At 47.1% G+C, this 23,943-nt stretch overlaps 2 protein-coding genes across 4 annotated transcripts in view; both read left to right on the top strand.

The window, feature by feature from the left end:
- Positions 1–14,819, top strand: part of LOC308228121 (uncharacterized protein) — a 35,717-nt gene extending 20,898 nt beyond the window's left edge. For all 3 annotated transcript variants that reach the window (XM_080631241.1, XM_080631242.1, XM_080631243.1), the window contains 9 exons: positions 2,001–2,083; positions 5,378–5,533; positions 5,642–5,926; positions 6,564–6,721; positions 10,462–10,670; positions 11,927–11,994; positions 12,280–12,444; positions 13,529–13,600; positions 14,297–14,819. In XM_080631241.1, coding sequence (XP_080487367.1) covers positions 2,001–2,083; positions 5,378–5,533; positions 5,642–5,926; positions 6,564–6,721; positions 10,462–10,670; positions 11,927–11,994; positions 12,280–12,444; positions 13,529–13,600; positions 14,297–14,407 — 1,307 coding nt within the window. In that variant the 3' untranslated portion in view covers positions 14,408–14,819. The remainder of the gene's footprint in view (positions 1–2,000; positions 2,084–5,377; positions 5,534–5,641; positions 5,927–6,563; positions 6,722–10,461; positions 10,671–11,926; positions 11,995–12,279; positions 12,445–13,528; positions 13,601–14,296) is intronic.
- Positions 14,820–20,411: 5,592 nt separating this feature from the next.
- Positions 20,412–21,074, top strand: FNDC10 (fibronectin type III domain containing 10; the record flags this gene model as incomplete). The annotated part of the gene is made up of 1 exon (XM_080631342.1): positions 20,412–21,074. The coding sequence occupies one exon, from the start codon at positions 20,412–20,414 to the stop codon at positions 21,072–21,074; it is 663 nt and encodes a 220-aa protein (XP_080487468.1).
- Between the last annotated feature and the right edge of the window lie 2,869 nt (positions 21,075–23,943).

The following is a 23,943-nucleotide window of genomic DNA, read 5'->3' on the forward strand; positions in this document are numbered from 1 at the left end:
ACCTGGCCTTGAACACTGCCAGGGATGGAGCATTCACAACTTCCCTGGGCAACCCATTCCAGTGCCTCACCACCCTCACAGTAAAGAATTTCTTCCTTAGATCCAATCTAAACTTCCCCTGTTTAAGTTTGAACCCGTTACCCCTTGTCCTGTCACTACAATCCCTAGTGAAGAGTCCATCCCCAGCATCCCTGTAGGCCCCCTTCAGACACTGGAAGCTGCTCTGAGGTCTCCACGCAGCCTTCTCTTCTCCAGGCTGAACAGCCCCAACTTTCTCAGCTTATCTTCATACAGGAGGTGCTCCAGTCCCCTGATCATCTTCGTAGCCCTTTTCCCAGAGTAAAAGGCCTGAGGCTAAGGTAGAGGTGCATGCCTGTGGTTCCACAGTAGGCTGGAGAAGAAGCAAAGGTTCATCCATCAGATAGTGCTGTCTTACCCTATCCTTTCTCTGGTGGGCGAGTGTAACTAAGCAGACATGGGTTTTGTGGCACAGATAAAGTATTGTGACAGTTAGGTGTCCCATCTGTTTCAATATACATTTCCCACTTCTCTGTACATTTTTGACAATAAAAACCAATTTCTACGCTACTAGAATTCTGTAACTGCTAACATTGAAGCAAATTAAACATACTTCTTGTAATTAATGGTGTAGCTCTATAAAATGCATTTGCTATTGCAAATATTGCAGAGAATGCTGATCCCTGTAATTCCCAAAGAGCAGTTTCTATTTAGTCTGCTCTTTAATTAGATTGGGGGGGTTTAAGGTTCACATCTGTTCTTGCTTATGTTAGGTCTGGGAATTGGAGATCTGCTGCTGTTTTGTTTGGGTGTTTTCTCTGAGCACTCCTGGGTTCAAAGGGAGGAACTGAGCACAAGCAAATGGAACCTAAATATTTGATTGTCTCCTTCTTGCAATATGCAGCCCCCAGCGAAGTAGGAAAAGAAATTGTGCAGAGGAAGGCGAATAAGGATCAGAAAAGGAATTGCAAGAGGGAAGCTGGTCGGGAAGGTCAGCTTAAGGCTGAGATATTAACATTCGCTGTCCATCTTCCCAGGCACCCAGCCTCAATGGCAGCATGTCCTGTCTCAGGGATGAATAGTATATAAAAAGATGTACCACTGTAATCAGAAATATCTATGCTAGAGCTGGAATCTTGCATGGAATTCAGCCTGTGGCAAAGTGACCATCCTTTTTACAGGGAAACATTCCCATCCCTGTCCGTAGTGGCAGATGCAGCTATGTTTGCAGAGAAATCCCAGTGCATGCAGCAGTGCTGATATTGTGAGAGAGCTTCAGCATCCCAAATAAGGCTGATATTCTTTGACAGTCTTTATTGGAGGATACACAATTATGTTCCAGGCAGTGAAATGTAAGTGCATTGTGTATCTTGTCACTGGAGTACTTAGTGTGCAAAGAGCATGAAAAGAGCCCAACCTGGGAGCTGCAAGGCACAAGCTTGTTACTTAACAGCATAGGGAATACATATGCCTGAGGACCAAGCTGTCCTGCAATAGCTTTGTGTGTTGTGGGTCTTTGTTTGTACCATCCTTTCAAGAGGCAGCTTCTCTGTGCAGTAGGAGGGAAGCTCCTTGGATCTGCTGTGGGTTCAGGAGACAGGACAGACCTCTCTTGTAGCTGCTTCTCAACCTTGCAGTTACCACAGGTAGGGGCGGTGACTGTTGCTCTCCTGCTATTCAGCTGCAATGGGTAAGGGAAATGAAGAAGCAAACACTCTGACAGCAAGCACAGCCAGAGCCTGACCTGATGGTGATAGCAGAGACACTCTGGAGAGGAGGAAGCTCCTTGGATGGGCAGGACTCCTGAGTGCTGACAGGAAGAAGGATTCAGGTTTGTCAGTGTGTTTGCCTAGTCCCAAGCTAGTGCTTCACTGCAGTCCCTGGGCTTGGAGAGATCTGTGAGGATCGAGAGGAATTGATCATAAGGAAGAGAGACACTTGCAAAAATAGCTTTCTTAAGCAAATATCTTCTTCTCTTGCAGATACAGTGTTTAAACTCCGAGAAGAGAGCAAGCTGCTTCGGAAGGCTCACCAGGAAGTTCACTCTCAGCTCCTTAATGCCCAGGTAACCAGCAAGGGACTGTTTGTGGCCACTTGGGACAACCTTTCACAGGGGTCTGGATGCACCATCAAGTATTCTCTAAGTAATAAATCTAGTTATCAACTGTATCCCAGTGTGGTGAGTTGCCTAAAATGGTGCTGGTTGTTAGATGCATTCTGTACAAGTAAAGCTCTCCAGCCTGGAACCTGTCCCAGTAGCTGAAAATACAGATATGCTACACAAGCCACTTGTTCAAGTGAGTGTGAACCAGCATATTGCCAACCCTTGAATGCCTCCTGCCACTTACACACATCTCAAATACTTCCACCCTGAATGATGACGAATTGCCTCTGTTTATGCCCATAACTAATTGCAGAGAGGATCAGCAATGCAGAGGTGCTTGCTGAGACTACAGACACTCAACAGCCCTGGCAACAAGGTTCCTTTCTACAACTCCATGTGAAGCCTTAGTAGAGAGGGAGCTCTATAAGGAATTTGGAAATTGGAAAGAGCTAAGTAAAGAAGCTGGTGTTCAGCTAGTAAGTGTTGGAGCCATATAAGTGGTGGTGGCTTAAAGCTAGAGAGGCAGAAAAGCATTTTCCTGCAAGGGGAAAAGACAACCCTTTTGTTCATATGGTGCTGTGCTCATGATTTGAGTCTCTTCAGCACACTGCAAATCCCAACCTCACGGAATTCTGCTCATCCAGATGAAGCTGGGGGACTTGGGAAATGGAGAAAGGGGGGTATGCTCGGAGAGGTAGGAGGATTTAATGTCTTTACAGTGCCTAAGGCTCTTGAGCTGAGCCAAGACACAAGCAGCTTTGTAAATACACTTTACAAGTCACTTCACAGTCTGAATTAGCCTTTTCTGTTGTTAATTAACAGCCTTCTGTCAAGCACTCCCTTGGATTATAGGATAAGCCCAGAAGCAAGGAGCTGGTTTTGGTTAGATGCTGTTGACAGCTGATTCTTCCTCTGAACTGGATGCTGAACTTGAACTAGAGGTGGAGGGCGTAGTGGGCTTTGACTCCTACAAGATTGCTCTTGAGTTCTGGCTGGATCTGCCCTGCAAAATAGGAGGGATTTAAGTGGCTCTGACAGCTCTTTGGCTCATGTCAGATGTGGTTTGAGGGTTCTCAGGTGGACCATCAGTGTATGTGACTTGCCTGCCTTAATGCCTTAGCATTGAACTGCTCTTTTACCCTGCTCCTCCACATGGCTGCTGGGATTCTCTGCAGTGATGCTGCTTGCAGTGTACTTGTTGGAAGCTAAACAAAGACTTCTAGTCTCTGTAGGGGTCAGCCCAGCGAGCCCAAACCAGGAATTGAAGCAGCATGAGATGACAAGCTTCCCCAGCGCCCCTGGCAAGCCTACATTCATTCACACCTCCTGAATTCCACTTCAGCAGATTACCCTTAAAATGCTGTTTGCCTGTGCTGTGTTAGAGAGGGCAATCAGCAGTTCAGCTGTGCAGACTAGTGCACACTCGGAACAGCATCAAAACCTCTGGGGCAGAGGTGGTTGAGGCTGAAAAGTCAAGCATTTCAGACTGGAAAACGTGGTGGCAGCTTTTGTGCTGCCAGTCTTAACTTTTAGGCCCTTCAGTGCTGAGCCCAATGGGAAAAGTGGTTTGTAAGAAGCAGCTCCCTGTCATTGCTTGCCAAAGTTAAGAATGAGTGAAAGGATTTGCCCTCGGTGGGGGAGACAGGGCTCAGTTGCCTGCTCTGGATGTACCAGACAGTCGTGTAATAAAGTTGTGCTCCAGCCATCTGTCTGCCTGCTATTTCTGGCTCCTACAGAAGAGGCAGAGGTTGATCCCAATGATTTCAGAAAATTCCTTGGATCTTTGGACAAAGAGCCTAGTGTTAAAGTGTTCTGTTTGCGTTTCTGATCAGTCCTTTGTAGCGTGTAATCAGTGATTCCTATCACAAAGACGAACAGAATCGTGGTTGCCATCAGTGGGGTGAGGTGCCATGTGGAGGAGCAGACACCTACAAAGGCTCCAGGCTTCTCTTTGCCATGTCAACTTGCACTGTATCCTGTCTTGCTTCCTGCTGGCAGGTGAAAGTTTAGAGGACTAATTTGCATTCTAGACAACATGTTCCTATTCCAAGGATTCTAACACGTTCCCTAAGCCCAGCCTGCAGTAGCTGTCACATCAGTTGCTCTGCCAGGTAAAATGAGGCACGGAGGCATCAAGTGATACACGCACAGCTTGCTGTGACAGGGTGCAAACAGCGTGTGGGAGTCTGTGCACTAAGACTAGCTTATAGCCGCTTTCCCTCCGGGCTGACCACCTTAACAGGCTTTTGATGGGTACAAGTTCTGCTTCCATCTGGCTTGTTCTGACTGGAAGCAGTCTGCCACTAGCTAGGGCTATATGCCATGAACTTGGCTTCCTTTTCCTTTCCTCATTCTTTTATGTTAGCTTTGCTGAGTGGTTTTGTTGGGGTTTGGTTTGTTTTCTTCACGTTAAGGTCAAATTTCAGGGGGAAGATCACAAATCAGCAGAGCCTGCTCAGGAATTCATTTCCTGCTGCACTTTCCTTGCTGCTTGGAAGCTTTCCTACTCTGCCCAGACCCTAATTTGGTCCCATTCCAGGTACCTTTGGCAAGCATATGAAAAGCTTTCCCTGTCGCTTTCCTATAAATAGCTGGGGTGGGAGTGAGGAGCTCTTCCTGAGTAGCTTTCTCAAGCCCTACTTTTGGGGGTTGGAGATGGAAAAAATAAGCTGCAGTAGAGAGAGAAGTGTTGCATTTGCTGAAGAGACCCAGAGAAGCAATTCTCATTTGTCTTGCAAAGTGAATTGAATTGTCGAGTAGGATTGTGCCAGTTGTTGTCAGCCCTGCTGAGCTGAGCACATCCAGGGGGAAATGCCTGCACAGGAAGGAAAAGGGAAAAGCTGACTTGGAGGTACATGTGTGTGAGCACAGGAGGAGAGGGAGCCAAACCTAACAGGACCTAGGATACAGTTCTTATGCGGAGGCTGGAGTTGTGTCAATGGCTTAAGCACTAAATGCATTGGGCAAAGAATTGGTGTCATGGGCCAGCAGTTACCAGGGTATGCAATAAAATAAGATGCAAGACTGGCAAAGGGGGAATACAGAATGTCTGTGGAATCTGGAGAGAAAGCTAAAGACTACCTTGGGCTTGTCATTAATGATGTTATCTCCAGCCTTTCATATATATGAAATTATATCTTCTTTAGCAGTGTATCCATGCTGAACAACTGGCTATAAAGAGTGGCTTTTCTCAGCAAGGAGTGGTTTAACCCTGTTATTGTGTGAGGCTTCTCTGTACACTTCTCATCCCCTCAGGCCCAGATGGAAGAGTTCAGGCAGCTCAAGGAAGCTCTACAGAAGATGCCAAGTTTCAAAGGAGGAGGTGCTGGGAAGGGGCAGCAGCAGTTTCAGGTGCTGAAGGAGCAGCCCATGGTGCCAGCCAACAGCCACCTGCAGCTTGTGAGGCAGAAGGTGTGGTATTCCCAGGAAACCCCAGGGAGAAGAGTCCTGCGGGGATTTGAACGGGGAGGAACTGAGCTTGTTCCTTCAGAGTTTGTTCTCATCCTTTCTTCCTTGCAGGCTTTTCCAGTCAACCAGGACAACCGCCCCTTTGGGAACCCGCTGTCTTCACAAGTCTCTGGGGTCCAGAAGCAGGCAGATGGCCCTTTGCTGCAGGGGCAGAACTCATACAGTAACGATGGCCCAAGGCCACAAGACAATGTGCTCTTTACCCATCCACATCCAGCCCCAAGGCAAGATGCCAACTCACTGCCGGATGCTCTGCCAGCCTGGCCAGCAAGACGCGGGGATGGGCACGTGGTCCGGTTCACCCGCACCATGAACAGTCTGCCAAATGGGAACCCTGTGAGTTCTGCACCCTTGTTTTGTGTAGCCCTTGCTTCTGAAGCTCAAAGCAATGATATTTGTAATGACCTGCATGTGCATTCCACTTCCCTGATGTGGAAACTGTCCTGGGCTCAGGTCTCAGACTCCTGTGCACTCTTAAAGGTTTGTGGTTTAGTGGCTGGGCTCAGATGAATGGGTTCTTGTTCTGGATCCTGCTGGATCTGCAAAGAGTAAGTCATAAAAGCAGCTCCCCTGACTCCTGGGGTGATAGAGAGGGAGCTTACGGAAAGCAGATACCTGAAAACCAGACAACTGCAGTGTGGTTCCACTGGAATTACAGTAACTTTCCAATGGGAACCTCTGGGATGTTTTTTAGAGGCAGTTTTGTTGTTCCTCCTCTTGGGAGATTCACATACCCAAGAAAAGCTTAGGTCAGATAAATTCCAAGTTTTCCTCTTGGCTGTGTGGAAGGAGAAAGACTTCTCTTACTGCAGGTCAGCTGAGTAGGACTGTAGACTTGTTTTGGAGCACTTCTGAATCTGTTGTTCTCTGATAAAGGCTTTCCCTGGCTCGTAAACCTGCCTGAATGCAAGGGAGATGCTCAGGTATCACACTAGGAGCTTGTGTGTACCCCAAGCATGTGTCTTCTCTGCAGGATCTAAAGATGGTGATGCGCATTCATGTTCAAAGCAATGAGGAAAGCCGGGCTCCTGGATTGGCACCCTCTGACCTGAAACAACCCTCTGCAGCAGAAAAACCTCAGGCATCAGACAGCCACCACTCTCCAGGGAGCAAACAGATCCAGATGCAAAGGTTGGTGAAGTAAAACTCCCTTCTACTTACAGGATTCAGGCTGAGAGGTGCCATACAGGCTCATCCCTGGCTTCTTTTCTTGTGTGTATTGTGGTTTCTGCTTGAAAGATGGTTGAAGAAGGTGTTTGTTACTGGTTCCACTGCCATCTAATGCTTGTAACCGAATGTTGCTGCCAGGTCTTGATCTCAGCCAAAGCAGAACACTAGTCATGTTGCAGGCAATGTTGTGCGATTGAGTGCACACACTGCTGTGGGTGCTGTGCTGGAAAATAAAAGGCTCTTATGTTGATGGTGCATGCTCTATTGGCTGCCTTTGTATTTGCACTGTTTAGTGAAGTGTTTGTGTGGGGAGGAGAGGGAAAGAGGAGTTCCTGCTGAGTGAGATCAGGTCACCATGCATTTCCTACTAGCTAGAGGAGAGAGTGGGATGGGAGGCTGAACTCACTGGAAGAAATTTCCTCCCTTTCATAGATGGTGACTGAAATACCCTGTTTTGTTTAGCAAACTGGAGATACTCTGCACCATATGCAGCAGCAAGGGTGGCTAAAAATTCCCTCAGTTTCTATGAATGAGAGGCAGAAGTTGTACATTAGAGCTGCAATCCATTTTTCCCACTAATTAATCCGTAATGTGCCAAGCTCTGCAGGAACAACCAGACCTTGAAGATCTGAGAGCTTCTCATCTCCAAGGTTATTTGGTAGTCTACAAGCAGCTGGCAGCCAGCCCCAGTTCAGGTACTGGGGTGTTTTCTTTGCTTCTAGGGCAAAGACATCCCAAACTCTGTATTCTCTCTCCTGTGTTTTCTTTCCTCCCAGGGAATGGAGCTTGGCTTCCTGTTGCCAGTGCACTTCTGAGGGATGCTAGGGATTCTCCTTCACAGAGCACATGAAAAGTCACGCAGGTCTGCGACCTCTTGTCCTGAAACTATTGGGTTTTATCCAGAATGGGGTAGAAGAGGTTACAGCAATTATTTAAGCCAGGAAGGAGGACACAGCAGAACCCATCAGACAGCCCTGGCTTTTGTCTTGTGTTCCCACATACCTGCATTTGAGATGATGTAGTTAATATAAACTTCAGCTTCACCTAGACAAGTCAAACAAACCAGTTCAATCATATCAATACAAGGATCAGGGTTTACAATAAAAAAAGACTTGGAACTGGTACAATCTTCTGAGCTTAGCTGCAGCCTTGGCATTAAAATTCTCTGCAACACGAGACTTGCTCCTATCTGGCATCCTCAGCACAGTGTGTTCTCCAGACCTGTTCTTAGTGCAAGAACAGAGAGAGCTCTGTGGAGGTGAGTCCCTTACAAAGGGCAGAGGTTTAGAGAACAGCATGAGCCATTCCATGCAGGTAACAGTGGATCATTCCTACAGTATGATACTTGTATTGCTGTAGTACTTGGGAGTCTAGTCAGGGACCAGGATCCTGCTGCTGTGGATGCTGTACAGGCAGAAGCTGTTTTGCAAAAGGAAGAACGTGTCTTTCTGAGGCTGCAATTCATCAAAGCCTGGCCATGCTCCAAAACCTGGCTCTGAAAATAGTGCTTCCTTATTTAACTTCCTTATTCCCTGTGTGTGTCCAGGTCACATCTGTCCAGTTCACCGGAGCAAATCAGATTTCATTTCTGTTTTATCAACAGAGGAGGCTTCTGGATTTAATTCGAAATTCAGCCTCATCCTTCCCATTCTTCTCTGCCACTTTTGTTTGTTCACTTAACCTGAAATGTTCCCAGGTCAGAGATTGCGCTTTGCATATTCCTTCAAAGGAATTTGCATGGACACAGGGAGTAACAGCACACAGAATAGTCTGCCTTTTTATAGGGAGAGACTTGTGGGGGTGTAGCTGAAGGTGAGGGTTGAAACTGTGATGGCAGAATGGCCTCTCCTCAGCCATGTAGAGCCTAGAGATGATGCTGTCCCTCCCCTGTGAAACAGAAAATGCAAGTGTTGGATTTGTTTGGCAAGGACAGAGATCATGGGATGTTTGATGTGCTTTTCTGTGCCTGGATCTATCATACTGAGCAGCTGGATGCTGTTACTTAACACTGCGTGAGCTTGGTGATAAGGAGTGCATAAACCAACCTTGTCCAGAAGGTGTCAGTGCCAAGAACAACAGCAAACCACAGCCGAGTACAAAAGAGGCCATGCATCCAATGCCAAGAACTGCTGCATTGGGTGGCTGAGACCAGCAGATTCCAGATGAGCTCTTGATGGCCGGTTTGCATTTTGATGGGTTTGTAATGGGGAAGTCTGGACTGAAGGCTGGGTTATGATTTTCCTTACTGAAGGTTTGGTGTGGTGGTAGTATGCTGGCTTTGAAAAGCTGCTAAAGCAAAGGCCACTTGTTCTTTCTCAGCACTTAAAAACTCGGGTGTCTTAAGTAGACTTCTAAATCTCAGCTGGCTCAGGCTAGGGCAAGCAGTAATCCTGCTTGAAACTGGTGGTGACTTGCTCAGATTAAAAGCTGTTGTTTCAGTCACTTTTGACAGTCCCTATTACTGTGATTTCATCCCTTCCTTGATCCTTTGTTTCTAAAGATGCCCCTGAGTAAGGATATTTGGGACGAAAACATTCCTTGTGAGACAGTGTTTGGGGCTTTTCAGGGCTTCATTCAAACTCATATTTGTTCTCTGACCTCCAATCCATTTCCATGCAGTGGAATGGTGCTAAGCTGCAGAGTCCTCTGCTGCTGAGCCTCTGGGTATCTGTGTGAGCTGTGCCATTGCTGCAGGCAGAGAGGCATTAATGAAAGATGTGCTGCATTTGGCAAGCATCTTGATATCAAGTACTTGTCCCTCTGAGGCACTCCTGCTATGAAGGAAGCAGGCATAGATATTGGTGTGGACAGCAGGAGAATGTGAGGTGGAAGCATTACAGAGGAAGAATTCCTGATTGTGGCTGCCTGAAAGGGGTTGCCTGAACTCTCTCAGATAGAGCTGTGTATGAATAATTGATTTTTCAGGTCAGTAGATGGAGCAAAGCACTTGAGCAGTGGTGGTAGGAGAAGCAGGAAATCACCCTGAACGTGGCTTCCCTCGGAATGAAGCAGGGAAGCATTTTTCCCATGTAAATCAAAGCAATATGCAGATGTTTTCAGCTGGTTCTGTTGTCACTGTTTGGGTTTGTACAGGGCACAGATGCTGTGGAAGAGTTTTATAAACATCTGCTGCTTTAAGTACACATCCCAGTTGTGAAGCTTTGTGAGGACATTGTAGCTTTGAAACAAACATCATCAGCCAACGGAAACTGTCAGCTCTCCTGGTTATGTGGAAAGGGGTTTCCTCCTTACAGGCCTAAATTCTACAGTTTTCCTTTAGCATTCTCATTTTAAATGAAGTTGGAACAATAAAGAGGACTTTTGGGTTTGGTATTTTTTCAAACACATCATTTCTGTATTGGGGTATGTGTGAGGCATGAGTAAGTATCTATTTGGAACTGGAGCTTATGGCGATGGGGATGTGTTATTGTATCATATGAGTAATATTAAAGCAGTTCTACAATAAATCATGTTTATAAAGCATAACTTTGTACTTATGGCATATTAAATCCTCAGTTTCAGGCAGTTATCACAGTAACTAATGCAATCTGCTAGTTCTGCCAAACAGTTAAATTAAGACAAACTTCTGCTTATGACGGAGTTGGTTTTTTTCTCTGCCATAATGAAATAGCAGCATTATGAAATAGCTTTTGATATACTTAAGCAGAAGGGTTATGTTTTGTTTCGTGCCCTTGTTGCAGCTGGAAAGACATAGTTAACAAAGTGAATGCCCAGATGGATGAACAACAAGCGCACAGTTACCCCAAGAGCCTTCATTTTGAGCCCAAGCCTAGGCAAGAGATGCAGAAAGGCAGCTCACAGCCACCTGAGCAGAAGAGAGGGGAAGAGCATCAGATAGCTGATGAGGAAGGCCAGAAGGAAAGGACAGATGATGAGGAGCTCGAAATGGGTATGGTTTCTCTAACCCCGTGCTGTTCAGTACTAACTTACTGCTAACCAAGGTGGGTAGTTTGGGTTATGTATGTCTATGAGTGGAAGAGGGAAGCTGCAAATTTCCTTGGGAAGCAAATAAAGACATCAGCAATGTATTACAGTAAGCCAGGCAGGCAGGGGAGAGCTAAAATGCGCTTTGAGCAGAGGCATCCAGTCTGAGACTCTGTGTGGAGATGCTCTGCTGTGCTCAAGGGGCCAGGATACAGTGTGAACGCTTTGTAAACAGATTTCTTTGCTGCAAACAGACTCTACCATCAGTTTTTCTTGCACATGTGGAAATAACCTGTAAGATCTGGAAGTCAGCTAGTTCCTTTTGTCAAAAAGACACTGAAATGTAGATGTGACTAATGCTACTTCTGCGTGTTGCTAGGCTGAGGGGGAATGACTAAGTGCATGGCTTTTCATGTAGCTAACATTTTGCTGCAGTCCTGAAGGCAGTGAGACAGAGAAGCTGGGAGGTGAGACTCCTGTGAGGATCTCATTTGAAATGCTGACTTGCATCCTATTAAACATTATAAAGATGATCTCAGCCTGCCTTCTTGATAGGGGATTTTTAACTCTGGATTTGGAACCATATTGGCTCAGTTCACTCTGTGCAGTGAAGTCCTCCCCTCCAGAGCAGTGACACTTAGGTGACAGCTGTGGTGTGTACAGATGCCTGTTTGGAGAGGAGGTTCTGTATCCCCGTGCTTTCCCACAGCTGTGTTTAGTTGCTATTTAATGTTTTCCTGACCTGATTTTCAACAGACCCCTTTAGAGGAACAGAACTAATTGGTTCACATCAAAGTGAATTCTACCCTGAAAAGAAAAGGCCTCATGGCAGGTATAAGGGAGGGTGAGGACCAATAGCCCTTGAACTCTGGATCCTAATTGGAATGAAGAACTACAGTAATGGCTCAAATGCCCTGGTTGTGCTGCTGTCCCATTGGAACACTGCTGTCACAGAGGCTTCTTTGATGCTGCAGGGAGAAGCACACAGTCTGTGGTGGCAGGCATATGAGTACCAGAGCTGGACATGTATCATGAAGTTATGGGCAGGCTTCAATGTGTGCTTATGCCCCAGCCTTAGGGACAAGGAGGCAGCTTTGGCAGCTGTAGCAAGAAAATCCCTACTTGGCACAGAGTTATACAGCTGTTCCCAACAGTGGGAATCCTGACTAGTGACACTGGCTTTTGATAGAGTACACTGGTAACTGTCTCTTTTCCTTGCAGATGCAGGAGTGATTGAGAGGGAGGAGAATTTGCATTCTCAGAAAGAGACTGTTGTCCAGGAACCAGTGGTGAGTAACATTGTGATCTGGATGCAGCCCTAGCTTGGAATAAGAATCCAGCTCTTCCATTTAAGTTGATGCTTTCTATAACAAACCAAACTCCTTGGCTCTGGAGGGATTCAGAGAGATAACGAAGACTGGGGGGGTTGTTTTTAGAACCACTAACATACTTGAAGAGAGGTGTGACTGAAGTGTTACCAGCCAGCACTTGCTGCTTGCTGGGGAAGGCAGCAAACCTTCTGTCTCCCGAGGGGATATGCTGCCTGGCATTTACAAGAGGCTTTTCTTGTCCAGATGCCAGATGATGCTGCAGATCCTGCCCAGGATCCCAATAACCAAGGTGAGGATGAGTTTGAGGAAGCTGAGCTGGAGAGACCTGACTTTGAAGAGAAGGTGGGAGGTTTGGAGAAGTTCAAGGAGCCCAGCGTAAAAGAAGAGTCTAAGGAGAAGCCACCAAAGGTGACTGACATGAGGGCAACCAGCAGGGGCCAGGGAGAGATCCCAGCTATGAATGGGGGGAGGCAGAGAGCTTAAGGAGTCAAAAAAACCCATCATGTTCCTGAATGGATCCACAATCCCACTGCAAGGACATGGCAGGCAAGAGAAACCTCTTTCTGAGTGAGAATCAGTGGGTTGCTCAGTGCCAGAACTTGTTCTGGCCCTGCCATCTCTGCTTGTTGAAGTCAACCCTCGCATTTGCAGCATGGCTGGAGAGACATTGAATAGGAGATGGCTCACTCCACAGCTGTTACCTCGCAGGTGCTGGGTCTCTTCAAGCACTTGAGAGACCAAAACCAGAGACAATACCATGGCCCTAAGCTCAGGGTCTGGTCAATGCAGCCACTGCTCTTCCTGGGGTGGGTGTGCAGCAGTGATAATGTGAGAGCTCTGCCTCTTTGGTTGCCTGCTTGCAGAGGGAATCCATTTATTCTGCTAAGTGCTGCTTGCTGTCTGAACCCAGCCTCTGCATCAGGGAGATGTTAGCTTGTTTTGACAAGCAGCTGAGTGTTGCATGTTTTTAAAAGGAGTGTTTGATCTGTCAGGCTCTAAAATCATGATTAGTAGTAAGGTTTAAAAAGAACAAAGAGACATGCAGGCCAATGAAATCAAACAAGAGGGAGATGCTGGCACCAGCTGAGCAGCACTGCTTGAAGATTAGTGAAAATGGGGAAAGAATTAGTGACATAAATACCTGACTTTCAAATATTGCTGTGCTGTGATCCCTAAAGCTCTACCCTAAATGACTTGTATATTGCCTGCAGTCCTGGCACTTGGTGCAACAGCAGCATGTGCAGGGGCCCTGGGACCCTCTCTCCACAGAGGAAGGAGCTGGGCAGTTGCTGTCAGCATGTGCATAGAGAGACTGGATGGAGAAAGTACAGATGGAGTTTGGCTGCCTCATTGTTTCTGCTGTCCCCTGATTCCTGATCTGTTTCCCAGTGTTCCAGACCTGGGGTTCTAATGCAAGAGAGCTGTATCCCTGGCACGGGGTGGGAGTGGGCTGGGGCACTGTTAGCAGTGTCTGATTTCCTGTATTTTCCAGGATGCTGGCAGACCTGCCAAGCCCAGGGAAGACCCAATGGATGACTATCAAGAAGATCAGGAGCAAGAAATTGTACGACACCAAGGTTCTTCCTCTTTCCCTCTCTGGTGTGATTGTTACCTGCGTATGTTGGTAGCCAGGAGCTGAGCAGGACTCAGCTTTTAGGAAACCAGATGTGAGCACTGACTTCAGGTTTGTCTCTGCTCAGTGAAGGGGGTCTCCAGAACGAACCTGGGCCCATGTACCTCTGCCCCCTTTATTGAACAAAGGTATTTGTGGCAGAAGAAAGTGATGTCCCACTCCTGAGGCAAACAAACACGGGAGGTGGTGTGCAGGTTAGGCCACAGTTGTCAGATAGCAACTGCTCCCTCTGTTTGACTGAAAACCAGGTATTGTTGCTGTGGCTCAGAGCTCCAGGACTACTGTAGCCAGTGTCAAGTTGACAATCCCTCTAGGAGAAAGACTGGAGGCCACCAAAGATTGAGAGCATAAGTACTAGAGATCACCCTGGTGCCTTCTGGGCAATAAGGGATAGAGCTCTGCCCATGCCCCCTCTGTGACTTGGCTAAGTGGCTTGCCGATGACACCTAAAGGTCCCTGGCAGAGATGGACCTGTTTTTCTTCCTGATTCTTCCCTGTTTTCCTTCATTTCCCAAACTGAGCTGTGTAGTAGAACAGCTACACTCAGAAGCAGCATAGTGTGCTGCTTAGGGTCTCCTTTTCCAGCCCTTGCTGATTTTTCCTTCCTGGCTGTTTGTCTGCATGCAGGAGGATCATGGAGGTGAGGCGGATGACAATGATGACCTGGAACTTGTCCAAGACCAGAAGGACCGGGCAAACATACAGGGAGCTGATGGCAAAAAGGATGACTACTACTGAAAGATGCTAAAGGAAAGTGGAATAAGCTGGGAATGAGGGGTCAGGCACTCCTCCTGGGAACTGGCTCCTATATTAAACACTGCCCAGAGCAGACAGAGGCAGGAGGAGGTAATGGTCTTCGCAGGCACTGAGCAGGGTGCTTGCAGATGTGCATCACACCTGCATGTGGGGGGCCATTGCTGCCTCTCTGAACAATAGCATGGAAGTGCTCTCAGGCTGTAGGGATGGGTTTTATCCTGCTGCTTTTCCTAGAAGCACTTTTTGATTTGTTGTGTTCTTCACCCTCTCATTTTCCCTCTCCCCTCCCAAGCTGGAGAGTTTTTCTTATGTTTTTTAACCCCCTGGGCAGCAGAGGGGAGCCTGAACTGGTCCCTGGACTTACTCGACTGATTGCTAATACAAAGGAATCTGTCTTCATAACATACTTTGCTCAGTAGTGTTTCTTTAAAACATCCTTTGCTCCCCTCAGAGTAAGGTGGAGAGGAAGTTAGCTTGCTTTTTGTCTGGAGTAATGCAAGGGTGATAACTAACCATGAGCACCAACAGAAATGACCACGTGCCAGCCTGTGTGTCCCCGTGTGTGTGCATGTGTGTATATGAATGACTGGATCCTCCTCCTGGTGCAGAGATGCTTCCCAGTGACTTGGAGTAGAACCCTGTAGAGTTCTTCCTTTGGCTTTGAGCTGTCACTGTCCTGCTGGGCTGCTTCAAGTCTTCAAATAGAAGCAGCAGGATGGGAGCAGACATCCACTTCTGTGATGGGTATGCTTCAACCTTCCTGCTATTTATGGTGCAGCTGCAGCATCCCAGCAGAACTGTCCCTGCTCAGGCTATCAGCAGAGTGTGTCGAAACATATCCAGCCTGCACCTGCCTCTCAGACCCATAACCTCCTCCATCCTTATCCTACTGACATACACTCAGCTTTTGGTACCTTCCTAAGTTGTTAGCATCAAGCAAGCATGAGAGGCTTGCTAAGGATGGAATTTGGTGCACAGGAGGGGGAAAAAAATAAGGAAGAGTATTCATGGTAGTATGGAGGAATACTTGGAGCCCAACTAATGCAATTCCATCCTGTTCAGCTTCTTTCCAGTCTCCCAGCATTTGTCAGGGAGCTAAGATAAATCTTGTTCCTTCTGGACAGGTCTGGTTTTTAATCAGGGTATTTCTGGTGTTCTGTTGATTCAGTAGATTGAAATCTACTCCAAGGCAAATCTTGCCTGACCTCAGATAGAAAGAAGGAAAGGAGGAATGAGTCAGCTGGAGTCCCTGGCATTTAAAGTGGAGGCAGCTAAACAGAGAATGATATCTCAAAGCCTGAACTGGTTTAGTTATATGAACAGGGCAGAGCTGTCACATCTCCCACCTTGTGCAAGACCCATGCATCTGAGCTGCCTCCTCCTTACTCATCACCATGACCTCGCTCATCAAACACAGCTTGTGGTTGAAATGTTGTGACCTGATAAAGGACCAGGGGAGAGCTCTTTGTTCTCTATCTGAATTAGTTATGATTTTTGGATCCCTTACTTCGGGGCATATTTTGTAAGCGCTTTTAGACACTTGGGAGAACAGTATCTCCCAATAAGCTGGTGTTTATTCACTCAGATAGTCCTGATTCTCTTTCTTCCACTGGTTCTAATGGAGCTTGAAGTTAACATGTCATAGGGTGTTTTGGTTCTTTGTTTTTACTCTGCTTGTGTTTCCTACCAACACAATGAGCTCTGGGCTGAATAAGCAAACGTACCAGAGGCAAAGCAGCAGCCAGAAGCTGCCAGTGAGTCTAGGAAAAGGTCTGCTAGCCAAGTGCCGTAGCTGCTCATCTAGCCCACTAAGGAGCTCACTGCAAAACTGTAATGGGTTTAAGATACCCAAAGTGACTTGAAATGGTTAATGCTGCATAAGTGCTTTCTATTGCCCACCTTGCTGTATGATGCAATCCATCTCGGCCTCCACTGTCTGCTATAAATAGCACATTCAGGATGGATCAGCTGGAGTTGCAGTTATCATTTTGAATACATCTTGATCAAAAATGCCTCCAGTTCTCAGCTGGGCTGGCAAGATGCTGTTGTTTCAGAGCTCAGTGCAGGATCAATGACCAGCAGTCTGTGGCATGAGCTTCAAACCTGCCGGCCCAAGCTGCCCCAGTGGGATATGGGGTACAGCTCTTGGTCTGCTGAACTTCATTCACTCCTCTTTCGTGCTTATCTTAGCCTTTGAGTGTCAAAGTACATAAGTTCAGACCTTACTGGAAGTGAATCAAGGGCTGGAAATAGAACTCCAGTGGGGGTGAGACTGCATGCTGACTCAGAGAGGCTGCAGGAGCTATCTAAATTAGGAGGCAAATGTTCTGCTTTTGCATGTCTAGGATGAGTAATTCTCAAAGTTATGACTTGGAGGGAACTGTAGCAACTCGGTCCTGAATGTAAAGCTGCCTGCTAGGAGAATGCTTTAGCAACCATATGTCATGTGCTGCCCTTAGCAGAGAGCTGAGCATCTCTCCTCTAGGGAGTCTTTGCCCTGGATGTATCCAAGACTAAACTTAGCATGGCGTTGCATAAATGGTAAGCTGTGGGTGGTCAGTGCTGCCTTATCTGCCCTATAGCAAGTTGCCCCCATTTTAATACTCGTTCATGGTTTCCTCTAACAGGAGATGAAACAAGAGACAATAAACCCAGTGCAGGAGAACCAGAAAAAGCAGAAAACCCATGGTGTTGGCTCTGCAGTATGGGCTGTTACTGAGTTTGATATGCTGCCTGGGGGTTCACTGCTTAAAGCAAATAATAGTGCTTTTCCTGAGCTCACTGCTTAAAGCAAATAGTAGTGCTTTTCCTGAGCAGTGGACTGTTGAAGCAATATATGTGAGAAGTCCAGGCTGAGTTTTATTGCAGGCTGGGGCACTGGAGAAGGTCTTAGAAAACAGCTGGATTACAAAGAGAGTAAACAGAGAGACAAAGTACTCTCTGAAGCCAGTGCTGGCAGACTGACCCAGCCAAAGCATGTGTTTCTGCTTGTCTCTTGCATAAATAATTGTCTTTTGCTTAGAGACAAGGCCAGAGGACACAGGGTAAGTTAACCTGTAGTGGTGTTACAAAGGTTGTGATGGGTTGCTCTTTATTTTCCTTTGGGTTCCAGCAAGATGCTATAGCTGAGGGTTCTGCACACAGGGTTCACATGATATCAAAGTATGAAGTGATTTGGCCACATCTTCAGCTGGATAATTAGAATTAATAAATAGTACATGCTGTGCCCTCACAAATAAAGGCACAGATGAGCAAAACATATGCCTGTTGATTAGTTAAATGAAAGCTCTGTTTAATGAAGCCTACTTCTCTGTAATCCACTTCTTGGAAGCCTGTTTAGGATTATTAAGCCTATTCACTTACATGGCATTTTTTAGGGGTTAAAATGTGACAATCTAATAGGAGTTTAAGGAGATGTTTTTCTCTAAGACATCTGAAAATAGATGGAGGACAAAATGCCCTGAATCTGTGTGGACTCTGCATATCCCCTGGAGTGAGCTGTTCTTCTGAGCTCTGTGCTACTTTAGTGTTAGAGAATATCACTATCCATGGAAAAGATGAGTTAGGTGTAAGTATCCCTGACAGGGTTGGGGTGTTCACTGTTCTGCTCAACAACAAACCTGCTCCAGCCTGTAACCAGAGAACCAGTTATTCTGACCATATGTAAACGGCTAAATGGAAGTGAGTGCACAGGTATACTAGTGCCCTGAAGTCAGAGGTTCAGGATTTGAACCCAAAGGGAACAATGTGATTATTCAGATTCCTGGTAATCTTGGCAGTCATTCTGGGAAAGAGGAGGTTCCCACAGGTTTCCATGAAAGGAGGTAGCTCTGGTTAACTTGTTTTGCCTCTTCTGCAACTTCAAATGCAAGTTTGGAATGAAGTCCAGAGCCAAGTGATGTGGCACGTGCCATCAGGTGCCTTCCTTCACTGCTATGCCAACCATTTTCCTTTCCTGTACTAAACGTCAGACCCTGCTGGTGGATCTCTCAGCAAAACTCAAAGCAAATCCTAAGCAGCGTCAGAGGCTGGTGTCAGATCTTGTCCCTGATCACGGAAACAATGACAGCTCTGGAGTGTAACTTGCTCTTGGTAGAACTGCACAAAGTTCAAGGATGGAAACTTGCTTGGTTTGGCTCCATCCATCTCCTCAACACCCACAAGTTTCTTGGGAAGGGCTGTCACATCTTCAGTTTTGCATCCTGGCTGGAACTTCCACAGGTAAGTTTGCCTCAGCCACCAAGAAGTGCCTTCAGCAGCACAGCACCTCCTGTTGTGTGATAACTCAGTGTTTTCCGAGGACAGCAGCCATTACTACAGCTTCAGCATCCTTTTCTATGCTGATCCTGGTTTTTCTTTGTTTCTTATTGATGCCTTCTGGTATCAAAAGAGATTTCTAGCAACTTTATACAGGCAAATAGACAACCTCCTCCCCAACACTATATCTGGTTTAAAAACTACTTGGTATTGTTAAATTATGCTTAAAGATTTCCTTAAGGAAACCATACACTTTTAAAAGGCAACTCTTTCAGACAGGAAAAGGTGTCCTGACATGAGACTGTTATGTTCATGTTCAATGCATCAGAAAACAAACCTTAAGTAAATTCCTTATTGCTGCAAATTACACTTTGAAGGTGTTATTTTCATATATATAATGAAGTGCAAGGTGTATGATTTGGGTTTGGGCTTTATTATTTAGGCTATGAAATAAAAACCAGGCTTCCGAATCTTATTTTTGTTATATCAAGGTTACAATGTAAGCCAATAAACACTTTTGAAGAAACTTACATAGTCATCTGCAGATCTTGTATTTCCAAACAGGTAACACAGTGAAGAAACACTACACCACTGTGTTTAGGCACGTTTCTGGGGGTGGTAATCATGTAATGTGATAATTGTTCTGCTTTACAAGTTAAATATGGATAAATGCTTCTGTTCTGCTATAATACCTACAACAGGACACTATGTAAAACCTGATCAAAAGATAAACCAGAAAGAAACAATGAGAAAAGGTAGGACTTAAGGCAGCTTTTGCCCATTTAACTGCTCAAAGTCTCTTCAAACATTGCTTAAGTATGTATTTTTACTATTATTTCATTAGAGATCTCTTGTTGCCACATTTAGACAAGTCTAATGTAAATCTTTCAAGGGCTGGAGAAAGCATTAGGGTGTAATGTTGGGATGGAGCACTGCACTATCTCCTCCAGCCCTCTTCTGTGCTGCAACATTAACGGCTCTAGAGCAGATGGATGGATTGTGGGTTGGTCCTGCTGCAGGGAGGGGAAAATAGCATTTATTAGAAGAAGGGGAGTATCTTTTTCCTTTGGTCTCACAGACTAGTGCAGCTTCTTTGCTGCTAGCAGCAGCCCTCATGGAGGACTCAAGGTTTTTTCCTTGTATTACATCCTTGCAGTGTTTCTGTGAATTCCCGGTCCTAAGGGGTTAACGCAGCCTCGGTCTGTAGCCATACCCATTAAAAAAATCCAGGTGTCCCCCAGTTCTTTGACCACACTCGGTTACTTTCCCCAACCGTGTCCTGGACCAAATCCCTGCCGGTCGTGAGATCCGGTGGCCCGGGAGCCTTCCCGAGCACCGACGTCCGGCATCTGTGAGCAGTGCCTGGACCCGCGTTCGCCTCATCCCTTGAGGACGCGGTCCGGGGGGCTGCCCGGTGCACCGAGAAGGAACTGGGGGAGCTGAGTCGACTCCGTGCCGGCCCTTGCGGGCAGCGCAGAGCTCGGGACCCCCGAGAACCGCCCGCCGGGGGCTACGGGCCCCCCCTCACGGAGGGGCCGCAGCGGGTGCGCGTCCTGCGTGCGCTGCCCGGCGTGGCGGGTGCTCCGCAGCCCAGCGAGAGTTAACGGCGGAGCCGCCTCTCCATTGGCGGCCGGCGGAGCGGCTGCGGAGCCCGCGTTTATAACCGGCGCACGGGACGCCGCAGCCCTCCGCCGGCACCGCGGCTCGGCTCCATGCCGCGGCGGCCGGCATGCCCAGCCTGCTGCCGCCCTTCCTCGCCCTGCTCTGCCTCGGGGCGCCGGCGCCCGCCCTGAAGGCACCGCCCGCCGCGGGGCCAGACGGGTCCGGGTCGGAAGAGCCGTGGTGCCCCTACAAGGTGGGGGCCGAGGGAGCTGCGGACGGGCGGCTGTGCTTCCGCACGCCGGCCCGCGGCTTCCAGTGCCAGGCGCGGGCCTGCCGCGCACACCGCTCTCCGAGCGGCGCGCTGGTGGCCAACGTGCTGCGCAACGGCAGCGTGCTGCTGCAGTGGGGGCCGCCGCGCCCCGCCGCCGGCCTCCGCGGCTTCGCGCTCAACTGCTCCTGGGACGGCACCTACACGCGTTTCCCCTGCGACAGCGTGGAGCTGGGCGCCGCCTGCCGCGACTACCTGCTGCCCGAGGCGCACGGCAGCGTGCGCTACCGCCTCTGCCTGCAGCCGCGCTACGCGCCGCCGCGCCCCGCGCCGCCCGCACAGTGCGTGGAGTTCCGCGTGGAGCCGGCCGCCATGCGGGACATCGTCGTCGCCATGACGGCCGTGGGGGGCTCCATCTGCGTCATGCTCGTCTTCATCTGCCTCCTGGTGGCCTACATCACCGAGAACCTCATGAGCCCGGCGCTGGCAGGGGCCGCGGCCGCCGCTCCACGCCGCGCTTAGCCCGCGGCGCTGCCCGGGAGCGGAGCGGCTCTCCTTGGAGCTCATCCAGGGGACGGGGGGACGGGAGGGGGGTGTGTGACTCCAAACTGCGCTCGCAGCCAGGGCTTTCCATTCCCAAACTTGCAGGATATGGGTTTTCCTCGCTATTCGGAGCTTTCCTTCCTCGCAGGGTGGCTTTTCAGCCCTACTTGGTTCCTGAACTCGGTGGGTTTAACATAAAAAGTCCATAAGTGCCAGGGAAATGCCTGTTTTTAAAAGCAAGCAGCAGATCTCACAGGGGGGCCGCTTGAGAAGATAACAGAACACCCCAGTTTTAAGCCTGAATCTCCTCGCTTTTAGACATGTGCTTGAATTTTTTCTTGAGGGGGAACGTTGTGTGAAGGTTGGGGGAGAACAGACCGGTTCCCACACACAGCTAAGTGTGTGTTTGATCCAAAGCCCACCTAAATCTCGTGACTTAAGTGGGTTTTGTATCGTGCCTTATGCTGCTCACAAATTCTGAGACCTGAGCTGGCTGCTGTCCGAAACAACGGGGGTTTTCTGGTCGGCTTGAGCGACCATCAACAGCCTACACCAACTCAGCCTGCTTTTCTCCCACTAGAACTGTCATAGCGGTAGTTTCCACAAAGGGCAATGCTAAAGGGATAAATTTAGCCTGAAAATTCCGTTTTGTTGTGCAAGTATAAGTTGATCCTTAATTATAAAGTAAGTACAGTGTAAGTGAGCACCATCACTGCCCTCCGACATCTCACCTTTTAGGAATGCTGCGTGCAGCTGTGCTGAAGCATCTTAAACACAGAACTCACTGATGTTGTAGCCCAGCGTTTTGAGCGTAGGAGCACTCCCCGTTACCTGCTCACCCAATGCTGTAGTAAGTAAGGTTTTAGCCATACTCTAGTATTAATTCTATTGTGCCTTAGTGCTGAGAATTTGTCCCCTTTATAGCAGTATCTCTGTTCTTGTAGTCTTCATAGACAACTGTATCTCCCCTGGTGTTCTTGTCTCTGAAACTAGTGGTTGTTGGTTGGTTGTTCAGTTGTTTGGTTTTTAAAACCCACGAACTTTGGCTGATCATTACTTGAACTTTAATATATACACAAAATAGAGCCGGTTACTATCTGAGAGGTGTTTATTTAGTGTGCTAGTTTTTACTTAGTGTTATTTGTGTGTAGTTGACTGCTGTAACAGAAAATGACTTTATATCACCAAGCACCTGAAGCTAAAGTAGGGGAACAGCTCTTCTGTAAAGGGGTACTGTTATTAAAATACTTCAGTATTATATGCAGTCTGTTTGTGTAAATGTTCATCCCTGGTGAGTGATCCCTGTGCTTTTCTTTGTGAAAGTAGTTTGTGAAGTAGAAACCTGCTAGTAGAGGGTAAATATAGAAAGTGTGTGGAATCCTTCACAAAACGCAGTATTTGTACTAATAATCCCTTCAATAATGTGAGAGTGGGAGAAACCGAAGGTCTGTGTTTCATCAGGCAGAAACACCTTTTACTCGTGCATTATTCTTGCTTCGTTTTCTTTTTCACATGCAGCTGATTCTAAATTCGAGTGTTCTCTCTGTATTAACTCACCAATGTACTTGATTTAAGCAATACCGAGCAATGTGGCAACAGGAGGATGGTGTCATTTGTTGATATTGAAGGACAATGTCATCATTTTTACATGAAGACAAATTATACTGAGTGGTTTTGTTCAACTAATTTATACACAGAGTAACTCTGGGACAAAGGTCTTGGATCAGTCTTTCCTGTAGCCGGTTCTTCACAGGGCTATTAGAGCGGCACTGATTTTGTATATCTCTCTCAGCTTCTGTCAACCAAACGTTACTCTTCTGTTCTTCATCTTGTTGTGAATTGCCAGATGCGAAAATGAAATGTATAAACAATGAGCCTTGTACCACCTTGGCGTTCACCTTAATAAATGAAGAGAATAACAGAAAGAAATTAAAACATCACAAATATTTAATGGTTCAAGATCTTGTTTGACTTGAAGTGAGCAAATCTGCCCAAAGACTGGTCATAATGATATTTATTCCATTGCCTGCTGTAAAATTACAACATTAATGGGAAATCGAGAAGAGATTTATTCTCTGAATGCTTGATTTGTTTTTGTGAGAGGTTTAGGTGATACTAGTTCAGGTTGGAAGAGACCTTTGGAGGTCATCTAGCTCAGCCTCCTGTTGGAAGCAGTGTCAGCTTGGGCTAGAGAGGTCCATCTGGTGCAGCTTAAAATACTCCTATCAACCAGGAGGTCACAGCACCTGGTACAAGAAGCTCATGATTTTCTGTGTCAAAAAGCAGGGGAAAGAGGCACAACACTTAAGATGATCACTTCAGTCTTTCACATATTGGAAGCCTCGTGAAATTTTGTATGAAAACTCACTGACCCAAACCCATTTATTCCATGTCTTTGGCTGGAATATAAATGATCCCTGTTGGACCTTTAGCTCCTAAATCTGTCTTTGTTACCAAATCAAGCTACTTCCTTTTGTATGCAGCCAGCACTGTTCATTGTGGTAACATTGATTTAAGTCTGAGGAAGCTGAGCACCAAATCTAACTTTCAGTTCTGTGTGTCACTGTCTTCTATAGACACCTCTGCAGGTATCGGTAGGATACAGTTACCTGCTAAAACAGCAGCTAGCAGATACAACAGAGATGTTATTTGTAGTCATCTCACATCTTCACACATCTGTCTCTGTGGATTGCATTGCAACAGCATGCTAGGCAAAGGAGAGAAGAGCAAAATAGTAGACAAGAATGTAGATCCTGATGGAGGAAATTCTATAATTCTCTAGAGGATTATTTTTATCATTTTTTTCCCTTATAAATGCATTATAAATGGGATGTGGGAAACACTGTCT

The sequence above is a fragment of the Psittacula echo genome (assembly GCF_963264785.1).
Source record: "Psittacula echo genome assembly, chromosome: 17".
Taxonomy (NCBI): Eukaryota; Metazoa; Chordata; class Aves; order Psittaciformes; family Psittacidae; genus Psittacula; species Psittacula echo.